This window comes from Scardinius erythrophthalmus (assembly GCF_964197995.2).
Source record: "Scardinius erythrophthalmus genome assembly, chromosome: 9".
Classification (NCBI taxonomy): domain Eukaryota; kingdom Metazoa; phylum Chordata; class Actinopteri; order Cypriniformes; family Leuciscidae; genus Scardinius; species Scardinius erythrophthalmus.
The window spans coordinates 32517769-32543184 of NC_138229.1; the positions used below are offsets into that span (position 1 = coordinate 32517769).

Sequence of the window (25416 nt, forward strand, 5' to 3'; positions counted from 1 at the left end):
ACCTTATTTCAGTGAGAATTTTTTTTTTTGTATTTTCACAAACCACGCATAAATGTCATTATCTCAAAACTACAAACTTTTACATACATGCTGTTGATATATTATTGTAGCAGAGTTTGTGCTGAATACAGTGTAATTAGACTTTAGCCATGAAAATGTCACAAGTAACAGAAATAACCAGAAATGTCAGAGCATGTCAGAACACCTCCAGGGCCCAGAAAACAGCTCAGACCTCAGAGGGTTAATGTAACAGCTTCGAAATATGTCGCTGGCAAAACCAGCAATGCAGATTTGGAGAGGTGGCGCCCCGACAAATCTCATGAGAATCACGACTTTTCTTTACGGCACAACGTCACATAAATCAACAATATATGAAGCAGCCTCTATGGAAGACACAAGCACACATTTCCGACGTGAATCATGGTAGAGTCGACGAAGAAAATGAAGAAAGCGCGGTCAGGAGAGTGCAGAGACGGCTCTATGTGAGTGGTATTTACAACAGTAACGTTAAATACAAGTACTCCACAGCGACTCTAGGGGTCGCTGTTTGAGAAAAACGGAAACTGCATAGTGTGCCTTTAACATGGAGTCAGAGCATCGGAGCTCAACCACTGGAGTCTGAGCGTCATCTATCCCCATGGCGCAAATTGTGACTCATAGACTGCTAGTGGGGCTACTCCCTAAGCCCAATGTTTTTCTCTATAGCAAGAGAAGGTATCCTAGCTTCTATTTTATATTGCAAGGGAAGTCCTGGGCTTTACAACCTTCCTCCCTTGCAGGTCAGGCAAAAAGCCTTATAGTCCCCAAGAGCAAAAGCTCTAATAAGGTGCTAACTGTGTCAACACTTTGACAAAGCCCTTTAGGGAGTAGCTTATCAAAGGGAGAAATTCAATTATGACCTTTAATCTTACACTAATTTAGTGGGAAAATATAACCTTTACTTCATCACAAGGGATGCAAATACAAGAGTGGCACAGAATAAAAGCTAAAAACTCATGCCATTGCAACTCAACCCCTAAGGGAAACCGCAGCGGAGCTCAAACTTTACTCAATTACCCTAGAGCAGTGATCTCAAACCCAATTCCTGGATGGTCACAGCTCTGCACAGTTTTGCTCCAACCCTAATCAAACACACCTGATCCAGATAATCAAGGTCTTCAGGATTACTAGAAACTTCCTTGCAGGTGTGAGTTGGAGCTGGTTGGAGCTACACTGTGCAGAGCTGTGGCCCTCCAGGAATTGAGTTTGAGATCACTGCCTTAGAGTCATAGGGGAGAGCGATCAACACTACTTGAGAAAAGTTATTTTACAAGAACAACAAAGAGACTTCATGCACTCATCTGACTATAGAGTGCAACCATAACACTGTAATCTGCCTCTACTTGGCAGATTTTTCAAGGATGGATCAACTAGAGACTTCGCATGATACCCAGCCATAGGGGAGCATAAGTTTCTAGTTCAAGACCAAACCATAGTAGGGACAAACAAAACTGAGGAAATTTTGTGAGTACCTAACACAATTCGGTTCATCCTGCTATAAGGAGTATCTTAACCCTTGTGCATTGTTAGAATTTACATCCTTTCGTTATGTTTGTGGCTGAAAACAGCCACTACTTTAAACTGCTGTAAAAATGTATCAGATAAATATTTTTTTCAAATTTTTTTGCATTAATCTATTAATCAACCTCAGTCCTGCTCAAAAATATTAAATGTTTAAAAAAAATTCAGGATTTTAACTCTTTAATTGCCAAATTCGTAAATGATGTCACTGATTTGGGGGGAAAAAAAACACAAAATTACTCATTTTCAATATAAAATGTGATTGTGGACTGGATTTTTTTTTACCTTTTATCACAGTCTTGGACATGTCAAAGATTAGAAACAACATTGGTTTTGATGCATTGTTAGTTTTTGTGCAGCATCAAATTTTAACTTTTTCTCCCTCATTTACTGTTCGTGGCTGTTTTTGCCCCATTGACTTCCATTATAACCACATTTTTTGATTGCAAAGCCATGACACCATATAATCATGCATTTTTGATTGTTGGTGGTTTTCCCTGTTGGGAAGAGGTAAAATTTGTAATTTTTACTGTTGATAACCGGGTGGCACCATTAACCCTTTAGATAGGCCTGTACCAAAAAAAGCTTAGTTTCTGGCTTTTACATGGAGTTATATGGAGTATAACAGCATAATAAAGTGTGTGTGTGTGTGTGTGTGTGTGTGTGTGTGTGTGTGTGTGTGTGTGTGTGTGTGTGTGTGTGTGTGTGTGTGTGTGAACTCACCTTGATGCGTCTGAGAAAATCAAAATATGCACCTCAGCTCTCAGAACTGCATGGAGTAAACAAAAACAAAGTAAGTGTATTTATGCACCTGCTGCCTTTTGATGGTGAGAAATGCAGACTAAACAAAAACAAAGCAAGTGGATTTAAACGCGTGCATGCAAGCCTGCTGGTCATTTGATGGTGAGAAGAGCAGCAAGCAACATGAGAAAGGGCTTGACTTGTAGTGAAGTTTTAGAGATGATTATGCAGCCTGACCCTTCCAGCGAGCTGCAGGATGTTTCGTCTTCTCCCTCTGACACCACAGACTCAGGAGAGTCAGATCCTGATTTGGATGTGGCACCCTCATCATCCACTCTAGCTTCCACTGAAGGCGAGGAGGATTCGGAGGATCCTGGATCTGGGTGGATTGGGAGAAACGGCGAAGTGTTGTTTTCCACTAACGCGGAGACAACTCTCTTTCTTCAGCCTGCCAGTGGCGTGACTCCAGGGCCGACGCGCTATGCCATCACAAGGCATAGTCATACATGTTTGTATGACTGTACAAACATGTATGTGTTGACGCAAGTCATGCTGACAATGAGGTCAATCATCTCCTCCGTAAAAAACAGATTGAACACGGAATCCATGTTCTGGACCCTTGCGAAGGCATAGCGCGTCGGCCCTGGAGTCACGCCTCTGGCAGGCTGAAGAAAGGGAGTTGTCTCCGCGTTGGTGGAAAACCACACTTCGCCGTTTCTCCCAATCCACCCAGATCCAGGATCCTCCGAATCCTCCTCGCCTTCAGTGGAAGCTAGAGAGGATGATGAGGGTGCCACATCCAAATCAGGATCTGACTCTCCTGAGTCTGTGGTGTCAGAGGGAGAAGACGATACATCCTGCAGCTCGCTGGAAGGGTCAGGCTGCATAATCATCTCTAAAACTTCACTACAAGTCAAGCCCTTTCTCATGTTGCTTGCTGCTCTTCTCACCATCAAATGACCAGCAGGCTTGCATGCACGCGTTTAAATCCACTTGCTTTGTTTTTGTTTAGTCTGCATTTCTCACCATCAAAAGGCAGCAGGTGCATAAATACACTTTGTTTTTGTTTACTCCATGCAGTTCTGAGAGCTGAGGTGCATATTTTGATTTTCTCAGACGCATCAAGGTGAGTTCACACACACACACACACACACACACACACACACACACACACACACACACACACACACACACACACACACACACACACACACACACTTTATTATGCTGTTATACTCCATATAACTCCATGTAAAAGCCAGAAACTAAGCTTTTTTTGGCACAGGCCTATCTAAAGGGTTAATGGTGCCACCCGGTTATCAACAGTAAAAATTACAAATTTTACCTCTTCCCAACAGGGAAAACCACCAACAATCAAAAATGCATGATTATATGGTGTCATGGCTTTGCAATCAAAAAATGTGGTTATAATGGAAGTCAATGGGGCAAAAACAGCCACGAACAGTAAATGAGGGAGAAAAAGTTAAAATCTGATGCTGCACAAAAACTAACAATGCATCAAAACCAATGTTGTTTCTAATCTTTGACATGTCCAAGACTGTGATAAAAGGTAAAAAAAAATCCAGTCCACAATCACATTTTATATTGAAAATGAGTCATTTTGTGTGTGTTTTTTTCCCAAATCAGTGACATCATTTACAAATTTGGCAATTAAAGAGTTAAAATCCTGAATTTTTTTTAAACATTTAGTATTTTTGAGCAGGACTGAGGTTGATTAATAGATTTATGCAAAAAAATTTGAAAAAAATATTTATCTGATAAATTTTTACAGCAGTTTAAAGTAGTGGCTGTTTTCAGCCACAAACATAACGAAAGGGTAGTAAATTTGCCCACAGTGTACTGTTGAGTTTTTGAAAAATTTCAAAGCATTTTCCCAAAATATGTGTCAAAATAAGATTTGTCACCAAAAATCATTCCATTTGCTGAAACACAGAAAAAGTTATGGCCAAATTTAGACTCAAAAATACCCCATAGTGGATGAAAACATCCCCAACAGCACATAAGGGTTAAGAGCAGTTTAAGAAAGGGAGCATGCAAAGTGCTAAAAACCTTAGTAATTAGTCCTTCAGGCTACAACATTCATTATTGCTGCCCCTCCAATGAGAGCAGGGCATAATGCAGTGTGCCCACCACTCTTATGACCCAGACTTTGAACCCACAGGAAACGACAGGGGAGCTTAGGTTCTACTTCTAGACCCCAATATAGAACAGCTGAACCATGCTTTGAATAAAAGCACTTAACCTAAGACCCATTAAAGCTATTGCTTTTTACAGAATTACATGAAAGATAACACGGAGGCATGCTCACAGACAAAAAAGGTGTCAGCAGTTTACTGCTAACACCTCCAGAGTATGGAGAGAGAGCAACCAGAAGTGAGGGGGTCGTATCATCTCACTGCGACCAGCCCTTCTAAAAACATATGTCTCAAAGTAGTTTCATCAGCTGAGCTGGAAGAATCACAGACTAAAAGTGAAGGGATCATCTCAATGCGACCACTCCTTCAATAATCTGCTGCCTCAGCAGATCACAGTTAACATCTCCAGTCATACTGGAGGGAGGGTAACTAAAGCTGAAGGGGTTGCATCACCTCACCGCAATCACTCCTCCAGTAAGCAGCTGCCTCAGCAGTTCACTGCTAACACCTCCAGTCAAACCGCATAATTTCACAGCGACTTCTCCTAAAAAAAGTTGTCCCTCAGTAATTACCAGCCAGGGATTTCTAATGCTAAACACTTCTGCTAAAAAGTGGTCAGCAGAAAGTGAAGGGGTTGCATCAACTCAAAGCTACCAATCCTTCAACTACGCTAGAAGCCAAAAAAAATCCAGTTCAAGTTCCATCTTTATTTTATCTCACACAACAATAAGAAGGGTTCTCCTCAAGAAGCAAACAGACTCACTAGTCCGCTTTAATGCCGAACGCACTCACTCTCACAGGAGCCTTCCAAGAGGATGCAGCACCAAGGGAGAGATAGCTCCCAAACAACTCATCAACCGGGACATCCTCCCATATTACTCTTCACACAGCCCCTCCACATGCAAATAATTTGCTACATGGGATGTCATCTTAATATTCTCTCAGCCAGGTCAGAAGCCACAGAGCGGCTTCCTGAACTGACATGAGACCAATGGTTTTTAATAAATCTCCATTCGGATTGGAATACATTTTTTTTTTTACTATTTTTGGAGCAAGCTTCCAAATCCACAAAATGGTATTCGAGAGCAATGGAGCAATCAAAGGACGCCAAAAAGGGACTTCTTCCCAAACTCCACCTACAATGCTCACAATCAATTCTGATTTGCTGCCTTGGAAGCCACGGGACCTGAACTACTAGGTGCAGACGCACGACTCTCAAAGAGAGTACACACAGTACACACATCACAGTGAATGCATTCAGCTTTCTCAAAAGCATGTGCTCCGTGCAAAAGCTTGATTCTCATCACCCTAAGAGAATCAAGCAAGAACAGAACTTCTTACTGCAAATGTCGAACACGAGCCGAACGTGCTCCGTGCAAATCCTGGATTCTATCCCTTGATAGAGAATCAAGCCAGAATAAAAGCTTTTACCGCGCATGCATCACAATGAGCACATACAGCTCTCACAGATTCTAGTTTATGCATGCGCATACAAAGAAAGCAGCTCCTGAAGACAAAAAAAGCTGATGATGTGTCTTCCAGGCACCCTGTTATACTGATGGGTGCTTCGTTGCACATATTCAGATACTGGTCACGATGAGGGCGTTCCCCCATAGCGTCATTATCAGATGCAGCGTTAAAGTTCCACTTCAAAAAGAAAATTCTTGAAAAAGTATTTCTTGCCTGGTTTACCATAAAATGCAAAACTAAGGATTGATCACTGATTGTACTTATATGTCCATTAATCCTATCTTTTGGATACAGGTTCTCAAGACAAGAGCCTGAAAAAAAAAGATCATCAGATAACTATTGGAATGGTAATATTTTTAAGTTTGTCATTTTGAACAGGTGATTTTAGTTTAATGAACAAATGGTCTTGTTTATATATTTTGTACCCATTAACCATTTTGATAGTAGTGCCAAAGTGATTGTAAAAAATGGGTTATTAGTACATGATTGTTCGCTCATGTAAATTAATACAACTTTGAAATGTTAAAATGTATGTTGAAATTAACATCTAATTAACATCTGAGTTGAAATAAATTAGATCACATTTTAAATGAAGAAACATCTGATGAATAATCAGTTTAGTGTACTTCCATTTTATGGACCATTGTGGAAGGAAAAATATTTACAGTACCACAGAATAATTTACCTCAGTCTCAACATGGAGCACAACATAATATAGGCTTAAAAAAACATTATACAGAACGTCTGATTCTACTGTGTGACTGTTGAATTTCTTTGTCCAGAAATTATTCCACCAGTCATTTAAATTCAAATTCACTCACAAATCCAATCCTCAATTTTTGCCCAACTTTGGGGCTCCTGCTTTCTTTATGCTCACCTGTTTATTCATGAAGATGTATATGACGGGATTTATGACAGTGCTGGACTTCGCTAAAATGGAGGGCACTATGCTTGCCTCCGCAGTCACCAGTCCAGGGGCTCCAAAAGTGGCCAGCAGAGCCACTATCCCATAGGGTAGCCAGCAGAGTAGATAGAAGATCACCATGGTGATCACCATGAGAAGAACCCGGTGCTCTCGTTTGCGGCTCATAGTCGTGTTCACACTGCTGACCTTCATGGAGATAAAGAGATTGATAATCAGTAACATTGTTAATTAATAATAATATCTGTAAAATAGATCTAAAAATTATCCACAGTATGTTTAGCTGTTTATTATAGGTTGATAATATAACAATGAATATCAAAATAGTATATACTATTTACATTTTTTAAATCATCAAAATCTGGTATAAACACCAAATTTGGCTGAAAAATAAACTGTTAAGCTAATTAGTCATGGTCAAGTGGTTAGGTGATGGATATTAAGTCCATTAGTGTTTCTCTGTAATGGCTAGAACACTGCTGACTAAGAAATCTTCCTTTCTACTGAATTGACCCAGGAGGATCAATAAAGTATTAATCAAGAGCTAATCAGTATCCTCCCCTGAAACTGCTCAACAACTGTAGATGGAATGCTCAAGGTTTAGGGACTTCATATGCCAAGGGAACCACAAGTTATTTTACTTTTCAACAAGGTAATTAAATATTTTAAACGTTCTCTCATTGGTACAGTTGTCAGCTTCACCATTTATAATAGATTGCTGCAGGGATGACGTATTTTTGTAGGCCAAAAGCTAGAAACCAGTTATGGGTGTTTTTGGATGGGATCTTGGTTAAAAGCCTGAAGAAAGGTCTGTGGTTAACATAAGCTCAAGATATTATCACATTTTATTCTACAACATAAAATATATCATTAATACCCCTTGTGATTTTTTTAAAGCTGTTACTTGTCTTGAAAAAGGCTATTGTTATATATGGGGGCTGACCGCTTTTTTTTTTTTTTTTCTTCCCCTAAAGGCACATGGACTGGTAATTAGTGAAGAGAATCAGGTGCGCTCGTAGTAAGTGGAGCAGTTTGTTCATGTTTGGCTTCGGACAGGTGGCTCATAATTTATTTGTTATGCTCCCTGGGTAGGTTTTTATTTTGCTGCATTCCTGGGTTGAGTGCACGGCCATGGTTGCAGGTCTGGACCGATAGTTCAGCTCTGCACCAGCTGTATTAGATGCTTAAAGAGGCTCGACCGAAAGGAAGACCAGGAAGAATTAGGGTTGAGTTAGTTAGTTAGTTAGTTAGTTGGGGATGTTGGATAGTTTGGGGGAGATTTGATTGTGAGCCGAGTTGTAAATGACATATTTTATTTGTCAGTCACTGTGTAAGTTTGAAAATTATTTGATTGGTTATGTATGGCGTTGTTAGAAGAATTAATTTATTCCCCGAGAGAAAAGGGAATGTTGGAAATTATAGGGGATTGTAGAGAGCAAGTAAATCAATCGATAAACTTTAATGAAAAGATGAGTTGAGAGCGTTGATTAAAAATAAATTGATTGATTGTGGTGCAATGACTGGTGTGTCAGAGACGGCAATAGCAAGTTCTGATGTAGGATCACAGAAACCTGATATTTCAGTGAGTAATTTATCATTTGAACAGCGAAAGGAAATATTGGCATTACAGCAGGCTCATGATAAAAAAAATTAAGCCAGCTACAGAGCGCGAGAAAGAACTAAAAGAAAGGGTAATTGAATTAGCAAAACTTAAGGCTGATGATTTGGTAAAGCAGCGTGAAATTGAGAATGAAAAACTTAAATATGAACAAAGATTAGTATCAGATCGACAAGCTCAATGTGATCAGTTACAAACAGAATGATTTAAACTCATGGCTGATGAAAGACTATCAGCAGATGGTGTTATAAAAAAGTAATTTGAAGTTGCTACCAAAATTTAATGAAAAAGACCTCGACGGAGTGTGGTCAATGAACGAGATTGGCCTTGTACTGATCGAACAATTATGTTTAAGTCAGAATTAGTTGGTAGAGCTCAAGAATATACTGCGCTTTCAGTGGAGGATCGTAAATATTACATGAAGGTAAAAACCCAAGTTCGTAAAGCCTTTGAATTAGTCCCGGATGCATATCGATTGCGTTTTCGCACTAGAAAAAAACAAGTTATAAAAACTCAGTGAGTGTTTTAGCGCAATTTTCTCATGTCATGGGATCACAACACTAAGAGATAGTACTGTAAATCTTTTCCTGGATTTTTTTTTGTGCGTTCCCGAGATTAGACCTTCCTTAACATAATGCCGAAAACCCGAAGTCTCTAGGTGGTCTGGTTGAGGAGTAGATAGAAGTGCAAGATTGGTGCGCACAGACAGAACAGAAATCATGAGTTAACAATCGCAATTTTGTCCGGTGGAAAATTGCGCTAAAAATAGCAACAAACCCATGTTGAAGTGCGCTACTTTTAAGCTGCTCAGTGAGAATCAATTCTAGCAGGCACTAAAATGTATGCACATTAAATGTATTATTCCTGAGAGCCTCTACCTATATTAATGAGAACAAGTCTAAGACTGCTGGGGAGGCTGCAGTGTTCACCGATGATTTTGTGTCAGTGCATAAAAATAGTGAATGGGGTAGGAATTACAGTGAAAATTATTTCAAATAAACCTGATTTTACATAAAATACAGATAAAGTGCCTAATGGTCCTCCAAAAGCTATTCCTGACTCCATGTGCTGCTACTGCTTTGAAGAATGGCATTGGAAAAAGTAATGTCCTGTCCTAAAAAGTAAACAAATTCATGGTAAGGGATCTATAACCTTGCAAAATGTTTTCTCCCCAGTATTACTGACTGATTGTGTTCACCCTGAGAAGGGGTGTCCTGCTGAGAAGCTGTTTCAGGTTGTCCCACAGGATGAATGTACCTTTTAAGATTCTGCGTGATACAGGTGCCTCGGAATCATTTATTTTAGAATCTACCTTACCGTTTTCATCAGCCTCGAGTTTGGTAAAAACTGTACTGGTTCAGGGAATTACTATGTATGTCCATTCCATTGCACAAAGTTGTTTTGCAATCTGAATTGGTAAAGGTGAGGTGATTATGGGTGTTCGACAATCACTGCCAGTGAGAGAAGTGGATGTGATTTTGGGTAATAATCTGGCTGGAGAGGGTGTGTGGCCAGATGTATCTCCGACACCCATTGTCGCTCCACTACCTACTGTCAATTCGTTTTATGTTGCTGAGGAATTTCCAGATGTGTTTTCATCATGTGCTGTGACTCGTTCTAAAACAAAAGCGGCTAAGAATTATATTTAGGGAGAGTTTGATCAAGCTCCTGTGCAAAAGTCCTGTAATTATGCTTTTCCTGGCCTTTCTTCTCTTTCAGCTTCTTTTTCTCATGCAGAGTTAGTAGCTGCACAGCGGGAGGACTCAATGCTGTCGAGTTTATTTGATGCTACAGTATGTAGTCCCCGGATGAGGTGCAGAGTGCAGCAAGCTGGTATTTTGTGCAAGATGGGACACTGTTACGGAAATGGATGTCCCAGAGCAAAAACAGCTGAGGTAAGTCGCTGGTGTAGATTGTAGTGCCCAATAAATTGCAGGATGAAGTACTCAACGTAGCGCATGGTCCCCTTACATGGCATTAGAACCTACGCCAAAGAACTTCATAACACAATACTTGCTTGCTGGGCTGTTAATAACTGAATGCTTTGCTACGTCATTTTGCCTCCCGAGTCTTTCTGGTAGAACTGCAAGAGTATTCTCAGGGAGATCAGGTTCTGGTATTGTTGCCTTTGTCTGCTTCACCATTTCGCACAAAATTCTCAGGATCATATACTGTCACTCGGCGAGTATTGGAGTTGAATTATCGTATTTCTACACCTGATCCAAAGAAATCTGTTCAGCTCTGTTATGGTAATCTGTTAAAACCATATTTTTCTTGTGATAGTGCCGAATCTAAAATTACTGCTGTACTAACAGTTTCAGAGGGGGGTGGTATTGCGCCTATGGGCGTAACTGAGGAGAAAGTTGAAGCCCCTGCAGATTGTGTGTTGCAACCTAGGTTGACAAATACTGCAACTTTACTCAGTTTGGATCATTTAAAGACCCAATCTAGTTTTATATACATATATATATATATATATATATATATATATATATATATATATATATATATATATATATATATATATATATATATATATATATATATATATATATATATATATATATATATATATAATATATTATTATTATTTTATAAAGGTAATAAATGAATTTTCAGCTTTGTTTGGAGATACCCAATCAATTGAACATGATGTGGATGTTGGTGATGAATTGACAATGATGCAATGCAATTACCAAAAGGTAAATGTGGTTACAAAGCCTGATGCGTTTCCCCTTCACCAGATTGAGGACTGCGTAGATCAAGTAGGAACAGCTAAATTCGTCAGTAAGTTCGACCTGTTAAAAGGATATTGGCAGGTGCATTTAACATCTCAGGTGCAAGGAATCACTGCCTTCAATACATCCTCTGGGTTATATGCTTACTCAGTTATGAGTTTCGGATTAAGAAAAGCACCAGCAACGTTTCAGAGACTGATGAACCGTGTTGTGTCAGGACTTGCGGGCTGCGCCGTTTATTTAGATGATGTAATTGTTTACAGCGATAACTAGGAATAGCATTCTGTTTGGCTGAAGCTCAGCTTACTGTCAATCTGGCCAAATGTGAATTTCCTAAAGCAAATGTGGTCTACTTGGTAAAGGAGGTGGGACAAGGTAGCGTTGCAAGAAAAAGTGCATGCGATTGAACGATTCCCTGTTCCTTCGGTGAAAAAATAATGAATGCGTTTTTTGGGTATGGCTGGATATTATTGGGGGTTTTGCCTAAACTTTTTGTCTGTTGTTTGCCCATTAACTAATCTGTTGTTTGCCCATTAACTAGTTCTGTTAAGTTTGTTTGGTCTCCAGGTTGTCGAAAAGCTTTTGAAAATGTAAAGTGTTTGCTGTCCTCTTCTCCAGTCTTAGCTGCGCCACAGTTTGACAAAACATTTAAGACTCAGGTGGATGCGAGCCAGAACGGGGCAGGTGCAGCTCTTCTGCAGGCTGGGATGGATGGGATTGATCTTCCAGTTAGCTATTTTTCACATAAATGTAATTATTATCAAGCAAACTACTCTGTCATTGAAAAAGAAGCACTTGCATTGATATGGGCCCTTCAACATTTCGGTGTGTATGTAGGGGGAGGCGCTCAAATTGTCACTTATTCAGATCACAATCCACTGACCTTTCTACATTCGTTGCAAAGCCCGTCACCGGTTGATGAGGTGGGTTTTGTTTTTGCAACCTTATAATTTGCAAATTAAGCATATTCGAGGCGCAGAGAACGTGTTTGCTGACACTTTGTCTCATGCTCATTGCTCATTGCTGAATGATACAGGGGAGTAGGGTGTGAGTGAGAGTCTCCTTTGTGGTATTGTTCTTGTGCCGTTTTCTTCCTTCTCCTTAAAAGTGTACTTCTTATCCGAATTGCTGGAGCGTGGGAGAAGAGGGACACACTTTCAATAATGACTTCCACTAATACTGATTACTGATTGTTTGAACACCTTCAGTTAATTTTGGATTACTTCTTTGAACAAATATATTCTTTCACTCCTTGCCCCTCCGTGATGCCTCTCGTTTATGCTCGTTAAGTGCCTAAATAAGACTCCAGAGGTTTCATCATCAGCCAAAGAGGTAAACTCATCTCACTACTAGTCCACTTCTACAGCCTCATCGTGTTATAAACAGGCAACTATTCTAAACTATTCTTTTCTTTTTTTTGTTTCTTTTTTTTAAACAAGCTTGTTGGAAGTTTAACTGTGATGATGTTGAAAGTGATGTTGTGGTTAAAAGTGTTACTGTAACTGTTATGCCTTTTACTAAAAACTCTGTGTTGTTAATTAATTGTCTCACAATTAATGTTAAATTTAACGTTTAGTGATGTTGTGCAACAATATATTAGTTCATTGTGATTTTATATGACCATAGGAAATATAAATCATTTTCCTAAAATAGGAAATACTTCAGCAATAATCTGTTGGGGGTTTGTCGAGGGAACCAGGGCGATGCTAACTTCTGGCTTGACCTACAAAAATATCATCACTGCAGCACTCTATTGACTTTTAATTAAAATCTTTTTATTAAGAGTTCTCACATTAATAAACCTTTTTTTGTGATTGAGAACAAAAGGAAGGAAGGAGGGAGGGTGGAAGGACGGATGTGTGAATGGATGGAAGAAAGGTTAATTAGCCAACTGAAAACCATTTTTCTGTGGTTCAGCACTGCACAAAAGTAATTATGTGCACCATAGATTAGGTCATGTGTTGATAATTGAGAATTATCAACCCACATATGCTAATGGAGAGACAGTAAAGGAGATTTCAAATGTGCATGTCACCATGCCAGCTGATCTTCCCTCATCGTGTCACCCCCATTGTCAGTTTACACAAAGAAGAGCCACTTATAATTAAGGATTGTGATGGTGTGATCCACCTCCTCTTGTTTTGACCCACCTATTGCTGTTCCAGATCCAGAAGTACAATGGGAATGGGTGATTAAATGAAGGGATGTGCCTTCACAGTTTCCCTGGCAGCATATGATAAGATGCACCTACAGTAACTTTTCATCGCTGCCTTGAAGTCAATAAAAGCCAAATGCAGACCAACTCCACTTTTCCAGCAAAAAGAAACCATAGCCCTTTTTGTTTAGTTCCCCCATTGACAATGGATTCCAATTTGATGTGTTTTTTCATACAAAAACTAGATGTAACATTTTCTAAAAAATGTATTTGTCCAAAACTTGCCACTACGTTGTTAAAATGAAATTAAAATTCTGTCATTTATTCTCTCCAAACTTCTCTCCAATCGTGCTCTGGTTTCGTGCAAACTTTTGAGCTCAGAGCCATCCTCTCGGACAGCACGCCAAATGCACATATTTTATACTATAGCTGATTATATGTAAGTGTGAACTTTTGAATTTACTTTTATGATCTAATTTCTTCCATTGCCTTGGTGGTGCTTACAAACAGACTATTTTGCTAAGTGACAGTGAAGAGATATCTCTCTATTAGTGTTACTCGATCTTAGAGCTGCATTTGATATTATCGACCACAACATTCTTTTAAATAGACTCGAATATAATGTTGGCATTAGTGGAATTGCACTAGCATGGTTTAAATCATACTTATCTGACCATTATCAGTTTGTAGCAGTAAATGAAGAGATGTCTTATTGATCAAAAGTTCAGTATGGCGTACCACAAGGCTCAGTACTAGGACCGCTGCTGTTCACTCTGTACATGCTATCCTTGGGAGATATCATTAGGAAGCATGGCATTAGTTTTCACTGTTATGCTGATGATACGCAGCTCTATATTTCTTCACACCCTGACGAAACTTACCAGTTCACAAAATTAACGGAATGCATAGCTGATATAAAAAATTGGATGACTAGCAATATCCTATCACTTAACAAGTAGTGGACAAGTAGACAAGTAGTTTGTTGAGGGTTGATTTGTAAAGAAGGACGATGTTTGTTTTTGGTACAATTCACCAAACCCACACTGCAAAAGAATCAAAAAATCGTGTAAAACCCAGTAAACCTTGAGATTATTACTTGTAGCATTAGATTAGAACTATATGGATATGAGAACTGTGTATAAAACTAAATGAAACAACATTGTCTTTATTTTTGAAAATTTTCTTTTAATTTCATGAACATTTTTATTAATTAAACATGGACCTTTATTTTCATTAAAAAGGCTTATTTCTTTTATGGTAGTCAGGTGCCAGTACAGATGTACATGCATGCTTGCCCAGAGTTGCCTTGCAGTCGTGCATCTTCGGAAGTGGAGCCGCGTGCAAAGTTATAAAAAAATGCCGTGCACACCACCATGCGAAATGGGGTCTCGCGCACTCAGTGCACACAACCGCTCACACCGCGATGACAATTTTTGCCATGGACGTGACGAGTATAAACCAGGCTTCACAGTACCTGTCACAAAGAGAATCATTGTACAAATGTACAGACCAACAGACCGGGGGAAGCAGGAAGATCATAGGTCAGAATAGGTCACATATGAATTCTTTTTATTTTCAAAATTTTGTATTTTTTTTATTTTTTTATATTCCCAGTGATTTATTCTCTATTGGAGTGAGAACCTGATCTGGACACAGTCATCATGATCTATTCACTATTGAAGAATAATATGTATGTGTCATCTAAAACAATGGTGTTGAACCACATAAAAACTACAAAAAAATAAATAAAAATACCAGTAGAAGAAAAAAAATTGGTAGAGAGTATTGATATTTTTACAAAGGTAACTTCTGATCCCAGCTTGTAGGATTTATACACCACTATACTCTTTTGTATAAAAAGCATATACCGTTTCCTTCGCACTTAAATAGCCTCTGCATTTAAAGAAATCCTGTAATGCTAGCTAGCTACATAGCTAAAACAAATCACAATAATATTGATTAAATTATGATTGAGAACTGGTCTGTCTCAGCTCTTGAATATAACACAAATCCCATTTGTAAGAATCAATTTAGGCTAGCGGTTGACAAATTCATAGTTTCATTAGTTTGTGTGCTATTGGGGATCAGTGCAATGACTGATGATGAAGAACATAAACTTGTCCAACATTTTATCCTGCCGTAGCCGTCAGTGGTCAGAAGAAAAAGAGATGCAATAAAAGGTAATGAGGAGATATTAAGCATGCACCGGGTGTGCTGGACAGTAGTTGATTTAGGTGCAAAACACAAAAGTGGCTTGTTTGAGGTTATTTGGAGCAAGCTGGAAAATCAAACATTAACCCCTGTGTTCAAAGCTCTCCAGTGAAGTGGCATAATGCAAGGTCTCCCAAAAACATACTCTGAGGGTTTTTTTTCCCCACCTGCCCTTAATCAAATTAATTATATATTCTCTTGATGTATGAAGGATAAATATACAGTATTATTATATTATATTATAATAAACAAAATAATAGATTTTGTTAATATATTACAATATAGGCTATTAAATAAAACAGTACATAGGGAATTGCAGTTTTTCATATATTCAGTTTTATCACAAAATATGTAACAGTATATTTACTTACATTGTATATCAATATTCAATAATACTGTCACGTTGTGGGTTTTGTTTCTTGTTCCTGTTTCTTGTCTGTCATGTGATCCTGCCATGTGTTCCCTTGTCTGTTGTGTCATGTTGTCATTGGTTCATTGTTTAATTGTTCACAGGTGACCCTTGTCTTGTCGTTAGTCTTGTGTATTTAAGCCCTCATGTTTGCCCTGTGTCTTTGTCTAGTATTGTTTTGTGTAACCGCTATATGTAAGCCTCATGTCTAGTCTATGTTCTTGTTTCTAGTTTCATGCCATGCTTTTGTTTTATGTTTAATCATGTTTTTGGATTGTTTTGTTAATAAACTGCACGTGGGTTCTCAACAAGCTTGCCTCCAGTGGACTAAATAAATTTGTTTAAACATATATGCACTGACACTGTTTATATACATTTATATAGGAACATGTAATTGCAATATATGTACACAATTATGAGGAAAATATATATATTGTGATATATATTTGTGGAAAGCAGGGCGGATATTTTTTTTTTATCCATGGGTGCACTTTTTGGACTTCAAAATCAGGAGCGCCATTCACTACCATTATAAAGATCCTTGGAAGATCAAGGATATTTTTTAATATAGATTGTGTTTGTCTGAAAGAAGAAAGTTATATACACACTGGATGGCTTGAGGGTAAATAAATCATGGGATAATTTTCATTTTTGGGTGAACTATCCCTTTAAAGGGTTAGTTCACCCAAAAATGAAAATCTTTCATCATTTACTCACCCTCATGTTGTTCCAAACCTCTAAGACAGGGATCAGCAACTCCGGTCCTGGAGGGCCACTGTCCTGCAGAGTTTAGCTTCAGCCCTGATAAAAACTCACCTGCCTGTATCTATCTAGTAATCCTGAAAACACTGATTGCCTTGTTCAGGTGTGTTTAATTAGGGTTGGAGCTAAACTCTGCAGGACAGTGGCCCTCCAGGACCGGAGTTGCTGATCCCTGCTCTAAGACTTTCGTTCATCTTTGAAACACAAATGAAGATATTTTTAATGAAATCTGAGTGATTTCTGTCCTTTCATAGACAGCCACCCAACTACCACTTTGACGCTTCAAAAAGTTCATAAAGAGATTAACTCTTAAACTAATCCATATGAATTGAACGGTTTAGTCCAAATTATCTGAAGAGACCCGATCGTTTCATATGATGAACAGATTGAATTTAGGCTTTTATTCACATTTATACGTCAATGCACATCTCAGATTTGGTAAACAGAAGCTCAAGTATGCTTGCTTGACATGCGAGAGTGATGTCTGGTTCATTCTTGCCAGCAGCCATATCACCCTGTAGCCCAAGACTGGTTGCCCACTGAAGCTAAGCAGGGCTGAGCCTGGTTAGTACCTGGATGGGAGACCTCCTGAGAAAAACCAGGTTGCTGCTGGAAGAGGTGTTAGTGAGGCCAGCAGGGGGTGCTCACCCTGTGGTCTGTGTGGGTCCTAACGCCCCAGTGTAGTGACGGGGACACTATACTGTCAAAGAGCACCGTCCTTCGGATGAGACGTAAAACCGAGGTCCTGACTCTCTGTGGTCATTAAAAATCCCATGGCATTTCTCGTAAAGAGTAGGGGTGTAACCCCGGTGTCCTGGCCACATTCCACACATTGGCCCTTACCAATCATGGCCTCCTAATAATCCCCTTACATTGAATTGGCTCCATCACTCTCTCTCCTCTCTCCACCTATAGCTGGTGTGTGGTGAGCGCACTGGCGCCGTTGTTCTGTGGCTGCCGTCGCATCATCCAAGTGGATGCTACACACTGGTGGTGGTTGAGGAGAGACCCCTGATATGATTGTAAAGCGCTTTGGGTGTACAGTAGTACATATGAAAGCGCTATATAAATGCCTCATTCTATTCTATTCTATTCTATTCTTGTGTTAGGCTTCTGCAAAAACCAATGAGGTTTGTTCTCATGCATCAAGAAAGTACAGTTGAGCTCTGTTTGTGTTCGCTGAAAAATGTTACTGTAAATAAAAACCTAAATTCAATCTGTGCATCTTATAGAGGGACCGTTTTTCTTCAGAAAATTTGGACTAAACCGTCCGATTCATATGGATTCATTTTACAATCTTTTTTTTACTTTTTGAAGTGTCAAAGTTGTATTTGAGTAGCTGTCAATGGAGGGACAGAAATCTCTCAGATTTCATTACAAATATCTTAATTTGCACTCCGAAGATGAATGAAAGTCTTAAAGGAGCACTCATTTATTTTGTAAATTTGGAGTGCTGTCAGTACAGAGAACAACGACAGAAATCGGTGTTGCCTATACCGTGTTATCCTCTTTTTAAAATTTGCGCCCTGTTGACTTCAATGGGGCAAGTTTTAAACCTGCTTTTAGGCTCTTAACATCCTTCATGTGTCATTACAAGTGCACAGCCATTGTGAGTGATTCCTTCAGAGTGAACACGGGTGAATCTGACTGCAGTAGATGTGAAAGATATGAATAAAAGTGATGTTAATTCAGCCAGCGCACATACCTGTATTTACATCTTGGTTTCGGTCGAAGTCCGAAAAAAATGAGCTCAATGTTAAAATTGACCGGAGTTCTCCTTTAAGGGTTTGGATTGACATGAGGGTGAGTAAATGATGACAGAATTTTTAGTCTTACTTATGGGTACAATGGGGATTGATCAGAAATGGGAAAAATAAGATGAATAATGCAGAATTTAGTTTAATTTGAATTCTTAATTGCAAGCAAAGTCGGATATTTTTGCCATGGCAAAATCCTAGAGGACCTGAAAACTAAGTGCATATTGTGCATTTTATGCACAATGGTAATTTTCCTATTTAGGCGAGGCATGCTGTGACATCTTTAGCTAGCCTGGCTGTGAGCTTAATTTTAATTGAATGTTTGATTGTTTTTCCAAATTGACGCTGCTAATATTAAAGCCAGTTTGGAACAGTGCATATGGACCCCCTGCCAACCACTTCCAGTTAAAGTTCTCATGGGATCATTTTCTTGCCCATCCACATAATCTCCATAAAACAAACTGCAATAAAAGCAATAGTAAAAGTAAAGCTGATCCCATTCTCAAACTGAGCCAGATTGTTTCAAAAGAATCTAGTAAGTCTGTCTCTCACTGTAGTGAAGTTTACAGTCAATATGAACACAGATGGTGTCTGAGAGAACAAAAGTAAGTCTTCAGCGAAGGACAGGCACACAGTCATCCTCAATCTACACATCTTTCATGAGTTTGGCAGCAGGCATCTGTACAGTTTTCTGTCGTTGGCCCTAGAATTCCTCAAAACCAACCTTACCAACAAATAATCTGATCTCTCACTCTCAGTCAGACAGTTGAGTTTGAGTTTCACATTCTGGTTATTAGTATTGTGGCTTTGTTGGACTCGCAAAAACAAACTGAGCAAATTGAATACGACAAATTGCTGCTTGCTCAAGGAAAGACAAACAGATTGCTACCATCATATGGGACCTGCCCATTTGAATTGCATCGGCAACACAGACTACGTTCACACTGGAAGCCTTGGTGCTCAATTCCGATGTATTGCTCAGATCTGATTTTTTGTATATCCGTTCACATGGTTTTAAATGTGGCCAATATCAGATTCCAGTGCAAGCAGATCATGGTCCTGAACTTAGCAAAAGAACGTCCATCCTATACATAAATGATATGCAAGCAGTTTGTGACTGTAATTTGTTATTATATGCCGATGACTGTGCTTTACTGGTTTCAGACAAAGATGTCGGGAAAATACAAGTGATATTAAGCGAGGAGTTAAAAGACTGGCTCTCTGAAAATAAACTCTTATTGCTTTAAGGGAAAACAGAATATTATTATTTGGGTCTAAAAGTAATCTGATCAAGGTTCCTAACATATCTATCAAGGTAAGGGATAGCGTAATATCAAACAGAAATAGTGTTAATTATCTTGGCTGTGTCCTTGACAATGATTTGAGTGGTACAAGCATGGCTATGAAAACCTTAAGTAAGGTTAATGGCTAGTTAATTTTATGGATAAACAAAATTTACTACTCAACTACTTGAATCATGTTTAGTGCTATGTCATTTTGAGTATGCATGCATTTCTTGGATGTCTGATCTGTCTCGTGTATGGTTGGATAAGTTACAGAAATTGCGAAATAAACTGATAAGGTTGGTTTTAAGTTTTAATATTTGTGCACATGTTGATGTATCTCATTTTAGACATCTGGATTGGTTACCGATAGAAAGCAATGGTAACACATTTTAAACTAAAACTGGTACACAAGTTAATTATGAGCGTAGCTAGCGAAAGCGGTCATATAGGGATTGTCAAAGTTTTTTTTTTTTTTTTTCGTCACCTACTGAATTTTCCGTCAACGATACCAGGGACACCGAAGCACCGGGGAACATGACATTTGGTGGGCATGTAGCCCCACTAGACTTTTACGGAAAAATTTCGTTTGGTCCCCGGGGGCCACTCCCCCCCCGAGCTGGGGCCCCCCAAACCCCAAAAATGCAGTTTTTCCTACATAACTACCTGAACCGTGGCACCGAGGATGACGAATTTTTTATGGTATGTTGGTCTTAAGGGCCCACATCAATCTAGCCCATAATCGATTGTCAAAGTTTTTTTTTTTTTTTTTTTTGTCATCTACTGAATTTTTCGTCAACGATACCAGGGACACCGAAACACCGGGGAACATGAAATTTTGTGGGCATGTAGCCCCACTAGACTTTTACGGAAAAATTTCATTTGGTCCCCGGGGGCCACTCCCCCCCTCGAGCTGGGCCCCCCAAACCCCAAAAATGCAGTTTTTCCTACATAACTACCTGAACCGTGGCACCGAGGATGAAGAAATTTTTATGGTATGTTGGTCTTAAGGGCCCACATCAACCTAGCCCATAATCACTCATTTGTGATTTACGCCACTCCCATAAAAAATTAAAATGCAATATTATTCTGCTTTAATCGCCCCTATCTTCAGTTGAGATGTTCAGAACTGCACCATATTTCCTGTGTATGATTAACTTAACATCCTCTGGGGGTATGCTAAGTTTCGTAGAATTTCATCCATGGGGGGGTATAAAATAAATTCATTTATGTGCACATTTAGTGACTGTACACTCATCGGCCTGTAGATGGTGGTGTTGAGCGAAGGGTTGCTGGTTTAGGATGATACTGTCACACACACACATGCAGGAATACAAACAAACTCAAGCATGCACACACACTGACATCCACACGCACAGACACACACCCATACACACACATACAAATCCACATGCACAGACACACAAACACACACGCGCACACACATGTACGCAGGCACACATACACGCACAGACACACACACACACAGAAACACACATACACAAACACACACACATACACACAGACATGCACATACTACTACTTTTTTTAGGTATATACATAAACACGCAATACAGCCAAATTGCTCCACGTCATTTATTTTTGTGGAAAGCCAGTGCAGGCCTGAGCGGCGGTCATATTTTGTACCGCCCTGCGGTACATCTAGTTAATAAAAGAGCTCCTACTTTAACATATTTCTCTAGGGTAAGTGAGAGACGTCTTTATAATACTAGGCAAAGTCTTACCTCTGGATATCAAAAGTATTTCTAATATGGTTGGTTTTAGTGCAAATGTTAAAAGTTAGATGGGTTGTTTTAGTGTTGAATTTGTATTAGTGTATTTTGTCGATGTTTAATTGTGATTTTAAACTTTGCAAATGTGGAAACCTATTGTCGCTTTGTATTTATAATAGTATGCAATGCCAAAGTAACCTGTCAGTGAAGTTTGTGCTTTACATTAAAGACCGCAATGGAAACAAGTTTTTAACTTCATAGTGTTATCCTTGACAAATGAGTGTATTTCACTATTTTTTGTCTAATAAATCAAATCAAATCGAACGATAAAAAACATGCAGTACGCTTTCATATGGAAGTAAACACGGAGAAAATTAAAGTAAGTGATTATGCGTTTATAGTGTGTGATCTGCCATGGAAGACAGCAAATTTATAAGCAGGCAATATATATAAAAAAAAAAAAAAGACATTATGGAAGTGCCACAAATCGGAACTGAAAAGATCAGATTCCATGTGGTTTGTGCTGTTCACACTGTCATGAGAAAAACAAATGAGCAAAAAAAAATTTGATTTGGACCACATTTGCTTGCAGTCTGAACGTAACCATAGTCAAACAAAAGGTGAATTCCAAATGGTGTTTTTGCTCCCTTGAAGGGCACTTCAAGAAGAGAATGCCATATGAAGGGTAATTACAGTTTTTTTTCAGTCGCTAACAAGCGTTTGTCCAACCAGTTGTCACATTTTCAAAACTCTAAACACAATTAGCACAGCATCTGTCTTTTGTGGCCATACCATTCACACATTTCATGTTGATTTCACACAATACTGTATGCAGTCAGTGAACACATTTCCACAATGCTTACATTTTCTTAACAGACAAGCTATACCTCCCAACAAAATTATGAATTGTTTTTGTAGTATTTATGAATGTTAACACACAACATATATACTAACTCTTCATTTCAAAATAGAACACATCTTTCTCTGCACACACTAACTTTACCAAAACACCTGGAAATCTGACTCAAAATGAAATTATTCTGTCTAAGAATAACACTTGTTTTCACTTCACAAGGTACATGCAGTCAATCAAAGTACACCAGGTTTCAAAATACTGGCTATAGTTGACATTACAGAAACTGCATAGACTTTTATGTTTCAGTTTTACAGGTATTTGCATGCAAAACATGCAATCCACCGTTTTGTGTTTTTGAGAAGAAAATTATCCATTTGGCCAATTGTGTTTTGTAGGTGTGAGTCTGTGTTAAGAGTTTAGAAAAAGTATCTGAAGTATGGGTAAGCGCTTGTTAGCGATTGAAAAAAACTGTAATTCCAGATAAAAAGAAAATTATGTTGTTTTTTATTGCTCGCATTTCATTGCCACATTATGAGACACTATTGCCTATAGCCCCCACCAGAGTTCCCACTTCAAGGGTTTCCACCCTTCAAAGTGAGCAGGGCACAGGGAAAGAAATTTCACATTTACACATTAGGCAGATTATTTTATCCAAATAAGGATACACATGATGATATTTTAAAAGTTATTGCTTTCCCTGGGAATGAAACCCATGACTTTGACATTGCCAGCACCATGCTTTTTGATCTACAGGAAGACTTTGCCCAAAGACTCACCACACTCCCCAAAATAGTACAGGCTGAATCAATCCATAAGACCGTCTGACAAACAAATAGAGAAATGGTGCCGCTTCTAAACAGAGAAAAAGAAAGAAACACAAAGAAATGGTCAACAACCATATCAAACCAGCCTTACTAATTATCTGCGAACTCTCTTACTACGAGTGATTTTGTAGTAAGTTTCCGATTTTTAGAAACTCGTTGTCCTTTTAACCAATATTCACTGCATTTCTAACTTAAATCTCTTTTTCGTAGAGCACAGTATTTGCGTTCCAGAAATAAATATCCCATTCATTTTCTCCATAGAGAATTTTTTTTTTTTGACAACTCATAAACCTTTAAAGATAGACCTATGAGGGCAGGGGTTGTTCATTGATAATACATATGCTTTTGTTGAAGCCATCACTCTGCATGATTTCAACTTCATTAAAAATACCATTGAAAGTTTAACAGTGAAAAGGTTGAATAAATAAATTAAACATGATCATGAGAAAATATAAGAAATACACACCAATTAGAGGATTATTGTCAAGTGAAATTGGTTCTATCAAAGCAAGCCCACTGATGTAAACAGCTATTCTGTTGTTGTTGCTTTTTTGTTGAGTTATAAAAAACTTGAGGTGAATGGGGTTTAAAGTCCACCTCTATTTAAAATTTGATTAAAAAGAGCTAGATTTGCTAGTAGGAGATAGCAATATGACTTTTTCTGGATGGTGTGACAGCTGACTGACTCCCAATGTCATGCACATCATTTACAGCATTCCAAGGAAGCTCTTCTCCTCAGTCATTATGACAGCTCTAGGTAAATATCAATTGCTTCTGGCGCAGCACTAGGTGCAAATGCACCCTCTGAGAAACAACAGTGAAGAACCAATAAAAGAAAAAGAAAAAAAGTAAAATACTGTAAATGAAAGAGCCAAAATGGTTCTGCAGAGACACACTACTACCATTAAGTACAGTGAATGACAAATCAGAGTTGGTCTTCTTACCCTCTCAAACTATTTATATCTGAATATTTTCCAAACTGTTTGTCTTACAACATCTCTGGCTGAAGACAGGGAAACACAAAGGATGGATGGCCAGTCCATTGTAAGGATAACACACACAGACACTGACAATTGTCAATTGTCTCCAGAAAAATGGAGCGCAACTGGAAGAAATCAAAACTAGAGGTATTTCGCATTTCATGGAAAGAGAGCTCGATTGCTTACAGAGAGGCCTTAAAAGCTGCTAGATCTGCTTATTTTTCAAACCTATTAGAAGAAAATAAACATAATCCTAGGTATTTATTTGAAACGGTGGCTAAACTAACGAAAAAGAAAGCTTCAAGCACCGAAGTTTCCAAGCAACACAGCAGTAATGACTTTATGAACTTCTTCACTTATAAGATTGATAATATCAGGGAGAAAATTATAACTATGCAACCGTCTACTACAGTATCGCATCAGACAGTGCATTGTAGTCTCCTGGAGGAAAAATTTGATTCGTTCGTTGCTATAGAGGAGGAAGAATTTACTAAATTCATTAAATCATCTAAATCTACAACATGTATGTTAGACCCTATACCGACTAAGCTACTGAAAGAGATGCTCCCAGAGGTCATAGATCCTCTTCTTAATATCATTAATTCATCTTTGTCTCTAGGATATGTACCAAAAACCTTTAAGCTGGCTATGATTAAACCGCTTGTTAAAAAAACGCAACTTGATCCTACAGAATTAGTCAATTACAGGCCGATCTCGAATCTACCTTTTCTGTCAAAGATATTAGAAAAAGCAGTATCCTCACAACTGTGTTCCTTTCTTGAAAGAAATGATATCTGCGAGGATTTCCAGTCCGGGTTTAGACCGTACCATAGTACTGAGACAGCTCTCGTTAGAGTCACAAATGATTTGCTCTTATCATCCGATCGTGGTTGTGTCTCTCTATTAGTGTTACTCGATCTTAGTGCTGCATTTGATACTATCGACCACAACATTCTTTTAAATAGACTCGAAAATTATGTTGGCATTAGTGGAATTGCACTAGCATGGTTTAAATCATACTTATCTGACCGTTATCAGTTTGTAGCAGTAAATGAAGAGATGTCTCATCGATCACAAGTTCAGTATGGCATACCACAAGGCTCAGTACTAGGACCGCTGCTATTCACTCTGTACATGCTATCCTTGGGAGATATCATTAGCATTAGTTTTCACTGTTATGCTGATGATACTCAGCTCTATATTTCTTCAAAACCTAACGAAACTTACCAATTCACAAAATT

General features: G+C 38.6%; 1 protein-coding gene across 1 annotated transcript in view; it reads right to left on the reverse strand.

Annotated features, from left to right (window-relative positions):
• The window catches only part of tmtopsa (teleost multiple tissue opsin a), a 90497-nt gene that overhangs the window by 18514 nt on the left and 46567 nt on the right, over positions 1-25416 (reverse strand). The window contains exon 3 of the mRNA XM_081373353.1: positions 6805-7038. Coding sequence (XP_081229479.1) covers positions 6805-7038 — 234 coding nt within the window. The remainder of the gene's footprint in view (positions 1-6804; positions 7039-25416) is intronic.